The following is a 10546-nucleotide window of genomic DNA, read 5'->3' as shown; positions in this document are numbered from 1 at the left end:
ATTTGAATTACTACGCAACTTCACATCAGAACAAGATTTGGTTTATGGTAATTACTTTTGTAAACAACATCTAACAAAGAAAACAGAGAGCGGTTCTCTTGAAGTCAATACAATATCTACAATCTGTGTTCGAAGACACACTTTCAATAAACGAGGAGATTTTGTATTTCATTTTAAAGCATGAAGGCTACTGCAATTGCTTTGGAAGGAGCGAGCCTGAGACAATAGTATGGAGCGCTTGTGGATATGATTATTAGTAGAGCCATGTCTAAGAAGAGCGGTGCAACTTTTGCAATAGTTAAGTGTGCATTTGATAGAGGCCAAAGCCATAAAGGTTATGGACAGCCGGCAGCGTTGCTTGAATCCCACCTTTCTCTTCTCATCATCGCTCCAATCATATCAAGACTGCCTTGCGCACACTCTCTAGCGCCATCAGGTGAAAACCGATTTCAAAATTTTACTTACTGTAGGCAGCATCATGAGCAGAGTATGAAAGAAACGAAATTTCTTTTTCTAGCTTTCTATATTTTTAGCGGACTAGCTTTATTAAGAAATTAGCATCATCACCGGTTACTGGATTTCCTGCTAAGACGCACACATAGCTAATTTAGGCATGGTACATGTGGCAATAGAAGGGAATTGCTACTGGATTTTTAAAAGCAGGCTGCACAACTCTTTAACCTTCCTCTAGCATGTACATGACAACGTGTTGCTGCTCCAGGTGTTGCCAGCTACTAAATCTTTATAGAGTACTTTTCGGTATGTTTCTTGACTGAGCTATTTTTAGCGGCCCTTTTCGGTTGCCAAAAGGTCCCGATAATTAAAGCTGCTATGATATTTTGGAAAATAAGAACGCATAAAAGATTAGAAAGGCCTGCTTTTCATCCAAGAAATGGCAATTTTCACGCAAGAGACTTTGTCGCCTTAAATTTTAAAATATAGAAAATTGTCATTTGTGTCCTGGATAAGGCCAGGCTCTATGATAGCCTCATGCCATGGTTAGTGCATCAATAGCTAAAGTGCCTTGATTTTGCTATGCTGACAGTGTTAGTGTTGTTCTAGAGAAAGCATGGGGCCTTTACTTTTAGAACGTCTGGTCTCTTTGTGCTGAATTTTTCAAAGAGTTAATCGCGTTGATGAATGATGTTCATATGTCTTTTGACTTTATGGAGCGGTTTCAACTTTCCAAGCTACATGTTTCGTATGGTTACATGTTTCGTTGATGTTGGTTCACTTGACTAATCTATATTGGTTGATTGTGTTTCCAAGGATTTTATCCATGATGCCATGGTGTTGTTCCATGATGATGGTTACATGTTTAGTCCATGTTGGTTCACTTGGCTAATCTATATTGGTTGATTGTGTTTCCATGGATTTTATCCATGATGCCATGTTGTTGTTCCATGATGATGGTTACATGTTTCGTCGATGATGGTTGACTATGTTTCCATGGATCGTATCCATGATGCCATGGTGTTGTTCCGTGATGATGGTTACATGTTTCATCGATGAAGGTTGACTTTGTTTCCATGGATTGTATCCATGATGCCATGGTACTGTTCCATGATGATGGTTACATGTTTCGTTGATGTTGGTTCACTTGGCTAATCTATATTGGTTGATTGTGTTTCCATGGATTTTATCCATGATGCCATGGTGTTGTTCCATGATGATGGTTACATGTTTCGTCGATGATGGTTGACTATGTTTCCATGGATTGTATCCATGATGCCATGGTGTTGTTCCGTGATGATGGTTACATGTTTCATCGATAAAGGTTGACTATGTTTCCATGGATCGTATCCATGATGCCATGGTGCTGTTCCATGATGATGGTTAAACGTTTGGTCGATGATGGTTGACTATTTTTCCATGGATCGTTGTTCCATGGTGATGGTTATATGTTTTGTTGTTGTTGGTCATTCCAAGCTATATGTTGATTGTGTTTCCATGGATTTTATCCATGATTCCATGGTGTTGTTCCGTGATGATGGTTACATGGTTGACTATGTTTCCATGGATTGTATCCATGATGCCATGATGTTGTTCCAGTTACATGTTTCGCCGATGATGGTTGACTATGCCGTGGTGTTGTTCCATGATGATGGTTACATGTTTCGTTAATGTTGGTCATTCCATATCACCATGCAACTTTCGCTATGGTTCTTTCCATACGTGTAGCATGAGGTTTATGTTCATGTCATGTCATCCTGACTACATGTCAGAGGTTTGATTTCTTGTCCCGTCATCTTACGAGGTTGGTTTACGTTCATGTCATCTTACGAGGTTGGTTTACGTTTACGTCATGTCATCCTGACTACATGTTAGTTGTTTGATTTCTCTTCCTATCAGAGGTTTGATTTCTCGTCCTGTCATCTTATGAGGTTTATGTTCACATCATGTCATCCTGGCTACATGCTTCCTGTGGGGATGTCAAAGGTTTGATTTCTCGTTCCGTCATCTTATGAGGTTTACTATCCTGATTGTGAATGTCACACGTTTGATTTCTCGGCCTATCATCTTATGAGGTTTACTTTCAAGTACGTCATGTGAGAGGTTTGCTTTTTCATCCCGTCAGAGGTGTCTAAATCCTAATTATTGTTTCATGTCAGAGGTTTGCTTTTTTCATCATGTCTCGTCATCCTACCTATGGACGTCAGAGGTTTGATTTCTCGTCCTGTCATCTTATGAGGTTTACTTTCATATCATGTCGTCCTGGAGGTTTGATCCAAGTTATAGTTGTCTCATTATCTTGACTCATAATATTGGAGGTTTGATCTTATGTCATAGATTTTTCTCATAATATTGGAGGTTTGATCTTATGTCTGGTCATCCTACCTATGGACGTCAGAGGTTTGATTTCTCGTCCTGTCATCTTATGAGGTTTACTTTCATATCATGTTATCCTGGAGGTTTGATCCAAGTTATAGTTGTCTCATTATCTTGACTCATAATATTGGAGGTTTGATCTTATGTCATAGATTTTTTCCCATGGCAAAGATATGATTCTAGCTTTCCATGACATCCTTACTAACTAGAATGAGTGTCATTTTCTATTTTAGTGTTTATTGATAGGTCAATCTTCCAAGTCAACTTCTCCAAGTAACTAGATTTTCTTACCAAATCTAGTTCATTTGCCATTGATTGGATGATTTTCCACAAGTTGACATTGTCATGCATGTCCTTGCAGATGGACTATATTCCTAAGCAACCATATAATAGATACCTTTATGTCTATTTCTTTGTGTACATCTTTTCATGTACATCTCATATTTCTATAACAAAATGCATGTCCTTGCGGATGGACTATATTCCTAAGCAACCATATAATAGATACCTTTATGTCTATTTCTTTGTGTACATCTTTTTGTGTACATCTCATATTTCTATAACAAAATTATGGTTTTCCATTTGTTATGGAGACTTCTTCCATATTACAGGGTTTATGGATCAGGATTGTATTTGTGTTGAGCTTCAATATAGAGAAGAGACTACAAAAATATTATTTGGCATCGTCACGAAGATAGACTCGCACCCAACCTACATGAATGGATCAAGACAACATGAAGATGGATGACGGACTCCTTCAAAGCCTTCATGGCTATTGTTCATATAAGAGTGATGAAGTATATATGGGAGTTATGTAGCTCCTTCATGGCTATTATATATATGGGAGTGATGTAGCTCCTTCATGGATATTGTGTATATGGGAGTGATGTAGCTCCTTCGCAGCCTTCATGGCTATTGTATATATGGGAGTGAGTGATGTAGCTCCTTTGAATAATACTTTGTAACTATAAAATAATTTAATATAGCGGTAGGTGTATATAGAGCTGTGGGTTTTTCCCTTGAGCCCCCAAGGGTTTTTTCATCCACAGTTAGAGACCCTTCTTTGAGCAGGGGTGTTGACTATATATAGAATGTCTCTATATATAGCCCTAGGATCTCCTCTATATATACTCATCTATTGTGTGTATTCCACACACTTTTGGGGATCTCACTTTGTGTGCATCTTGTCTCGTCTCGTCTCCTCTTCATGTCTCGTTTGCCATATCGTCTCCTCTTCCAACAACCAGTACTCTAAACACCCCCCAGGAGTCGGCACTACAGACTCCAAACCACTCCACCCCCACACCTTTTGAGATTACCCGAGTGGAGTCAATAGAGCCCAGCCGGCTACATAGCTGAGACCCTTCCCCCATGCCATCCTATGTCCTTTCCCCCTTGCCGTCAGGAGGCCCTTCTGCCTCGTAGAGCAGTCGACGTACTCCCATGTAGTTGAGACTTGGTTCTCCAGCGTACTAGCTCGACACGACACAGTATAGCAGGCGTAGTAGCAGGGAGAGTGGTGGGGGATGCATGGCGGCATAGTGCTTTGGGAGGGGTGGTGGTGGGGACGAGAATGATTCAGATGATCAAGACATGCCTCCGGGTGATGGTACAATCTACTATGACATCACTCAGACAGGAGGCATCTTGATGGATGCACGGGGGAAGGACATCATGGCCTTCATGCGCTGTGTAATTGCTAACAATTACAGAGATTGCTTTATTCACTACAAAGATCAACCAAAGAGGCTAGTTGATGAGACCCTCGCTGGTGTTCGCTCTAGGTATCCTAACCCCCCCAATGTTAAGTTCATAGATAAATGGGCCAAGTCAAAGATTTTTTCGATACTTAGCAATAAAAGATCTTCGCTTAAGAGGCATGCACTAGCGGAGCTTGCCAGGCTCCACCAAGGGACCCGTCCCACACCGCTCACAAGCGTGTGGAAGAAAGCAATGAAGTTAGCGAAGGAGGAACCTAGTCTAAAGCACGTGGAGGCACGAAGGATCTAAATGGAGCAATATGGAAGCGTGCATTTTGGAGCAGGGGGTGTTGAATCATGGAAGGCCCAATTTGTAAGTATCGATCTCAAATTATATTGTTTATGTAGTTTATTAGGAGGTTGTTTCTTTGTACTAACCCCTCCGCAAATTGTGTCACCTTGCAGCTTGATATCGTGCAAGTACCCTACTCCCTGTCAAGACAGCCTACCACCGCCACCATCGCAGAGGAGATACATGGAGGCACTTCTATAATGACCGGTTGATTACTGAGGAGCAGTATATTCGGGCTACTGGAGAGTCCTCCGTGGTATTTGAAAGAAATTAAATAATGTCAATATTATAAATAAAGATTTGATTTTTCATACTTTGATATATGTTGTCCCTTGTTTACAGGACTCTGCACAAGAAGATGAGAAAGAAGGAGGTGGAGAAGGGAGCACAGAAGGGAGTGAGGAGTAGTGCTAGCTACTCTTTTTTGTACTTAGCCACTTCGTGCCTCTTGTATATACACTCCTCTTATTTTTGGTACTTGAAGCCATAGGACGTGGCTTAGCTTCGTGCTATATGTATATACAAGCACTTTTTGAGCTATCAATTCATGCCTTGTAACTAAATGTTTTGGAGGTTTAATGTTTTATTTGGAATTGTAATTAATATCGGCTATAGACGTGCTTGAAAGAGTGCTAATTAAAATGCGATTGGCTATAAGAATTTAATTACACAATGTGGAAATGGGATTCCTGTAACTACATAGCATACACAACATACATAGCATTCTGTTAAAGCAGACAAAATTTAAAAAATATTATGTAGCGCGTCTATATATGCGTCTATATATGCGTTTATATATGCGTCTATATACGCGTCTATATATACGTCTATATACGCGTTTGTTTGTTCAAGATGCATCTATTTGAGCATCTATAAACGTGTCTATGCATGCGTCTGTCTGTTTGCCTATATAAACGCGTCTATACATGCGTCTGTCTGTTTTTTAAAATTTTCCTTGACCTTCTATTTGCGCATCTATATGTGCGTCTATATGCGCATATATAGGCACGTCTATAGGCACGTCTGTTTGCTACCTTTTAAACATGCCTTTAGATGCGGGTCTGTAGACGCACTAATAGACGTGCAAATAGACGCGCCCGTAAGTTTTTTTTTTTTGTTGAGTAAATGCATCTGTGTGCGCGTCTGTAGGTGCTTTGTCTTGTTGTGACAGATCTATAGGTGCCATGCCATAATGTTGAGGTGAGCAAAAAGAAGGGATAAAAAATTCGAGAATGATTTTGCTAGGTATTTCAAATAAGTCACTACTACCATGGATCATGCCATTAGAGATGTTATTTTGTCCCAATTGATAGTTCACCCTTGTATTAAGAGTTTTCAGGATGCAAACATAAATTTTCAAAGATAGTGTTTAGGTGGATTAGTTCATTGAATATGGTGAATTTGCCCAGATCTAACAACAATGTGTTATTCCTTAAGTGTTGCTAAATGCCAAGGCCTCATTTGACATCAACATTTAAGTAGCCTCATGGATGTTATAAATTCATGCCCAGAAAACCCTATCTACTAGTGAAGCATAATAATTCAGGAAGATGGAGCATTGCTACTAGTCATGTGCAAAAGGCTAGCATTGCTACTAGTCATGTGTACTAGACATTAATAATCTTGACACAAGAGATCAAGTACTTAGTAGTCTCATGCATTGCTTACTTAGTAGTGTCATGCATTGCTGCTAGTCATGTGTAAGAGGCATTAATAATCTTTACACAAGAGATCAAGTACTTAGTAATGTCATTTTGAGTTGGTTGATAGCAAGATAAGGTGGCCCAAATGTTCTCACCAAATGGGTCATTATGATATGCTTTCCATCTTATGAGTCATTTCTTAGTCAAGATCTTATATATTTTTACCAAACAACTAAATGTCAAATTATGGAGATTTAGCAAGTCCTCTATTGAGGTTTTGTGATAAAAACATCAAAGCCTAGGCATTGTATTAATTCCATGAGCTATGCACAAGGTGAGTGAGGCACATATGCCAAAGACACAAACACACACACACACACATACACACACACACAAAGCACACACAAAGCACACAAAGCTTGGAGAAGAAGAAGCAAGAATGCACACAACACACAGTGTATTAATAGATTGTGTCAATGTACAAAGATAAAGATAGCCCTAGAATGATGGGCGTATATATAAGCCGGGGGGAAAAACCTCCTAAAGGGGAAAAAAGTGCCCCGGCGGTCCTAAGTGTGTTCATAGACATCACTGCCTATATATATGGCAACAATAATTATTTTCATTATTAATGAGATATTGTTTCATTCTAGGAAACAAATAAATACTCCATATATAAGTCCAAAGAAAAATGAACATAACTAATAAATCAAGATAATTATTGTTCCATTTCATTCATTGATCTCTCCATAAAAGCCTTGGCAAATTCAAGGCCTTTCTTATGGTTCGGTAGACTTGTATCGAAGTAGCGCATCATGTACTCTTTGAAAGTGGCTCCTTGGTACACGCATGGGTAATCATGGTTAATGAGCTCAGGAATAGGAGCAATAAATTCTTCCTCTGGAGGTCCAAATGTAAAGGGAAGAGAGATCCGTAACTTGTTTGGATTAGCTATGACACGATGGGGAGAGGATCTATACCGTCCATTTGTCAAGATCTGCAGAAGCAAGTTGACACCTGTAAGACCTTTTAATTATCATTTTCTTTTTTGTATTTAGGGAAGGTACATTTCTTTATATCCACTCCTTGGGTGGGATATAAAGAAGGTTGAGAGAAAGTTCATTTCTTTATATCCCACTCCTTTGGAAGAAGGGAGGGATTAGTGTAATATATTATATTATATAAATATCTCACACGGCCTTACGTAAGGTTCGTTTCTTTTTAATCCAATTGTTGGGTGGGGAGGGGGGTGGGGGAGGTGTGGTTGTTGGCAAAGGGGAGGGGAAGGGAGTATTGATCCCATTGTTTGGCAAAGAGGAGGGGGAGTATTGATCTCATGCGCCTAGCACTCCTTGCTCCCAATATCTTTTAGCTACCGTAATATATCGTATATATATCCTAAGAGAGGTGGTTATAACATAGGTTGAAGATGTCACAAACCTCCATTTGATCCGCCAAGAGAACCACAAATACGTTGGGTCGATACTTGAGTTCAACCCATTCACCAGATGGGGACTGCACTTGTAAGCCGCCAACCTCATCTTGTAAGAGACAGGTAAGAGTGCCCACGTCTGTGTGCTCTTTGAAGCCGGTAGTAGCAGCATTGGAGTCCAAGCACGGAGGGTAAAAGTTGAGGGTGAGGACTACTCTCTCAATTGTGGGAAGCCCTTTTTTTCTTTTGTGGTTATCCATGCTTTCCTTCCCAATAAGGCTCTCGAACATAGCATCGTACAAATCATTGCCAAGCTTTTGTACATCATGCCCAAAGTCCAGAAGGCTTTCCCTACACACAAACAAGACCCACATTAGTCATACATTTCCTTATTCAAAGATCCGAAAAGAATGGTGAGCTTTGCTTTTATACCAAGTGAGCTCTATGTTTTGTGCAATGATCCAATCAACCCAGAGTGTTAACTAGCACAATGTCGACCTCATTAAACAAAAGTAATCCTCAATTAATGACCCCTAATAACAGTTCAAGGCACTACCCAAAGATTTCACGGGCGTCTTGGAAGCCGTCGCAGATGCCCGGGCGGCGGCGCACCATCAGGATTTCCAGCCAGTTGGTGGCCTCTGTGAGCTCGTTGCTCATGAAGTTCATGCCATCGTCCCGCCTCGTCGTTGTGAAAGCCCGCTTGGCCTCGGCCGGCTGCTCGTAGAACTTCCGAGCGGCCACCCACATGCCCTCGATCACGCGATCGGGCACCCCGTGATGCACCACCTGCTCACATTATATTATCATACGACGATACTGATTAATAATCAAGCGAATATATATGCTGCTTGACATAAAGGAGGTAGTGTGTGTGTGTTATACCTGGAAGCAGCCCCACTCCTCGCACGCACGGGAAAGCTCCTGCAGCACAGCGCTGCGCCCGTCGCCTGACAAGCCCTGGATGTCGATGGTGGGAGGAACTTCGCGAGCCATGTCGGTAGTGTGCTCTCTCTAATAATAGTTAGGAAAAAAAAACTACCTACTGGCTGTCTGCTGCACGAGATAAAAGGATAAGTTATGGGTGTGCTCTTCAATAAAGAGGAAAAGAAGGGTTCCAAAAGCATTTCTTTGTATTCTTGTAACCATTAATATTTTTTGAAGAGGAGAAAAACGTTTCCTCTTCAATAAAGAGGAAAAGAAGGGTTCCAAAAGCATTTTTTTGTGTACTTGTAACCATTAATATTTTTTGAAGAGGAGAAAAACGTTTCCTTTAAGAACCAAGGATTCCATCCTTGAACAACTTGTCCTTCACACATTCATAACCCTTATAAAATAATAGCAAGAAGAAAGGGTTCCAAAAGCATAGGTTGGTACTTCAAGTTATTATTTTTGACATGAATACAAAGGATTCTTAATGCAATGACTACTAGTATTTTTGGACGTGAAAAGATCAATAGCTTCTTAAAGCAAAGACTATAGTTTTAAATTATGCGTTATTAGTCTCATCCTAGATTTTGCCTTATATGAGATTCACCATGACATTCACTATTCTGTTTATATATGTATAGGTATGCTATAAATTTCACCTTATATAAGATTCACTATTCAAGTATTTTTACACACATGTGTACAGACGAAGCATCTCACTCTCTCTCTCTCTCTCTCTCTCTCTCTACACACACACACACACACCTCCACCCATTCCATGTTCTCATTGTAAGATTCCTCCCCAGCCTCTCAAAATGTCCACCATCTTCCCCTGTAATCAATTCTCTCTTCAGAAATATAAAAGATCTTATTTCTAACTGTTTTAACCTAGAGAGAGAAAATATTCTAGAGAGAGAAAATATTCTAGAGAGAGAATATTCGGATTTTTAATATTTTTGGATAGAAAATTATCTCATCTTATTAAAATAAGTTCCCCTGAAACAGAAATTCAAAAAGAACTTCCAATGTGCAATTGGAATTAAATGGAAATGGGTATAAAGGACCTTAGTCTAAGAGTCTAGATTTTCAGAAATCTTTGGATTATGGTCCAATTAAGGTTCCTGTGAGCCAATAGGATCAATCCATGTGTGGGAAGGAGATAAATCCAATTTTATAAAAGAAGATACCCAAAAATGAGTAAATGCTCACATAAGATGAAGAGTTGAAAATGTACAAGGTTTATTAGTAAAAAACTATGAGCAATATTAAAAATATGAGATATTTTGGATATCCAAAAATGAGTAAATGCTCACATAAGATGAAGAGTTGAAAATGTACAAGGTTTATTAGTAAAAAACTAGGAGCAATATTAAAAATATGAGATATTTTGGGTATAATCATTCTATTTTGACACATATGTAAGGAAGGAGAGTCCATTAACACTAGTTCTGTAATTGGACACTTACGTGTCCTGAGACACTAAAGTGTCCTAAAAAGTTCTTCAATTTTTGTGGGCAATCTATTAAGAGTTTTGAAATGCTTAACATCCACAGATGTTCCTCCACACCCAAAAAATCCTTGAGATTTTTTAAATTGCACTTTTCTTAGCTTTTGCAAGATAATATTTTAATTTTCTTAGACACATGCTGATAAAATGCAT

General features: G+C 39.4%; 1 protein-coding gene across 1 annotated transcript; it reads right to left on the bottom strand.

The window, feature by feature from the left end:
* Positions 1-7229: 7229 nt before the first annotated feature.
* Positions 7230-9064, bottom strand: LOC147632533 (fe(II)/2-oxoglutarate-dependent dioxygenase 4-like). The gene is made up of 4 exons (XM_086806879.1): positions 8842-9064; positions 8513-8745; positions 7965-8307; positions 7230-7521 (listed from the first exon to the last, which is right to left on the bottom strand). Exons 1-4 carry the CDS (start codon positions 8950-8952, stop codon positions 7243-7245), a joined length of 966 nt encoding a protein of 321 aa, XP_086663005.1. The 5' UTR covers positions 8953-9064; the 3' UTR covers positions 7230-7242.
* Between the last annotated feature and the right edge of the window lie 1482 nt (positions 9065-10546).

The sequence above is a fragment of the Cibotium barometz genome, chromosome 13 (genome assembly GCF_041138505.1).
Source record: "Cibotium barometz isolate CiBa-2024 chromosome 13, ASM4113850v1, whole genome shotgun sequence".
In the NCBI taxonomy this organism is placed as follows: domain Eukaryota; kingdom Viridiplantae; phylum Streptophyta; class Polypodiopsida; order Cyatheales; family Cibotiaceae; genus Cibotium; species Cibotium barometz.
Note: the sequence above shows the minus strand (reverse complement) of the source record. Positions and strands in the feature narration are given on the sequence as shown.

What these genes read in the sequence shown, in the direction of transcription:
- LOC147632533 (XM_086806879.1), bottom strand. Translation starts at nt 8,952, where the DNA reads ATGGCTCGCGAAGTTCCTCCCACCATCGACATCCAGGGCTTGTCAGGC. An exon ending in GACGCCCGTGAAATCTTTGG is followed by an intron (nt 8,308 to 8,512) that starts GTAGTGCCTTGA and finishes GTTTGTGTGTAG; the next exon opens with GGAAAGCCTTCTGGACTTTG. An exon ending in TCTTGGCGGATCAAATGGAG is followed by an intron (nt 7,522 to 7,964) that starts GTTTGTGACATC and finishes TTGCTTCTGCAG; the next exon opens with ATCTTGACAAATGGACGGTA.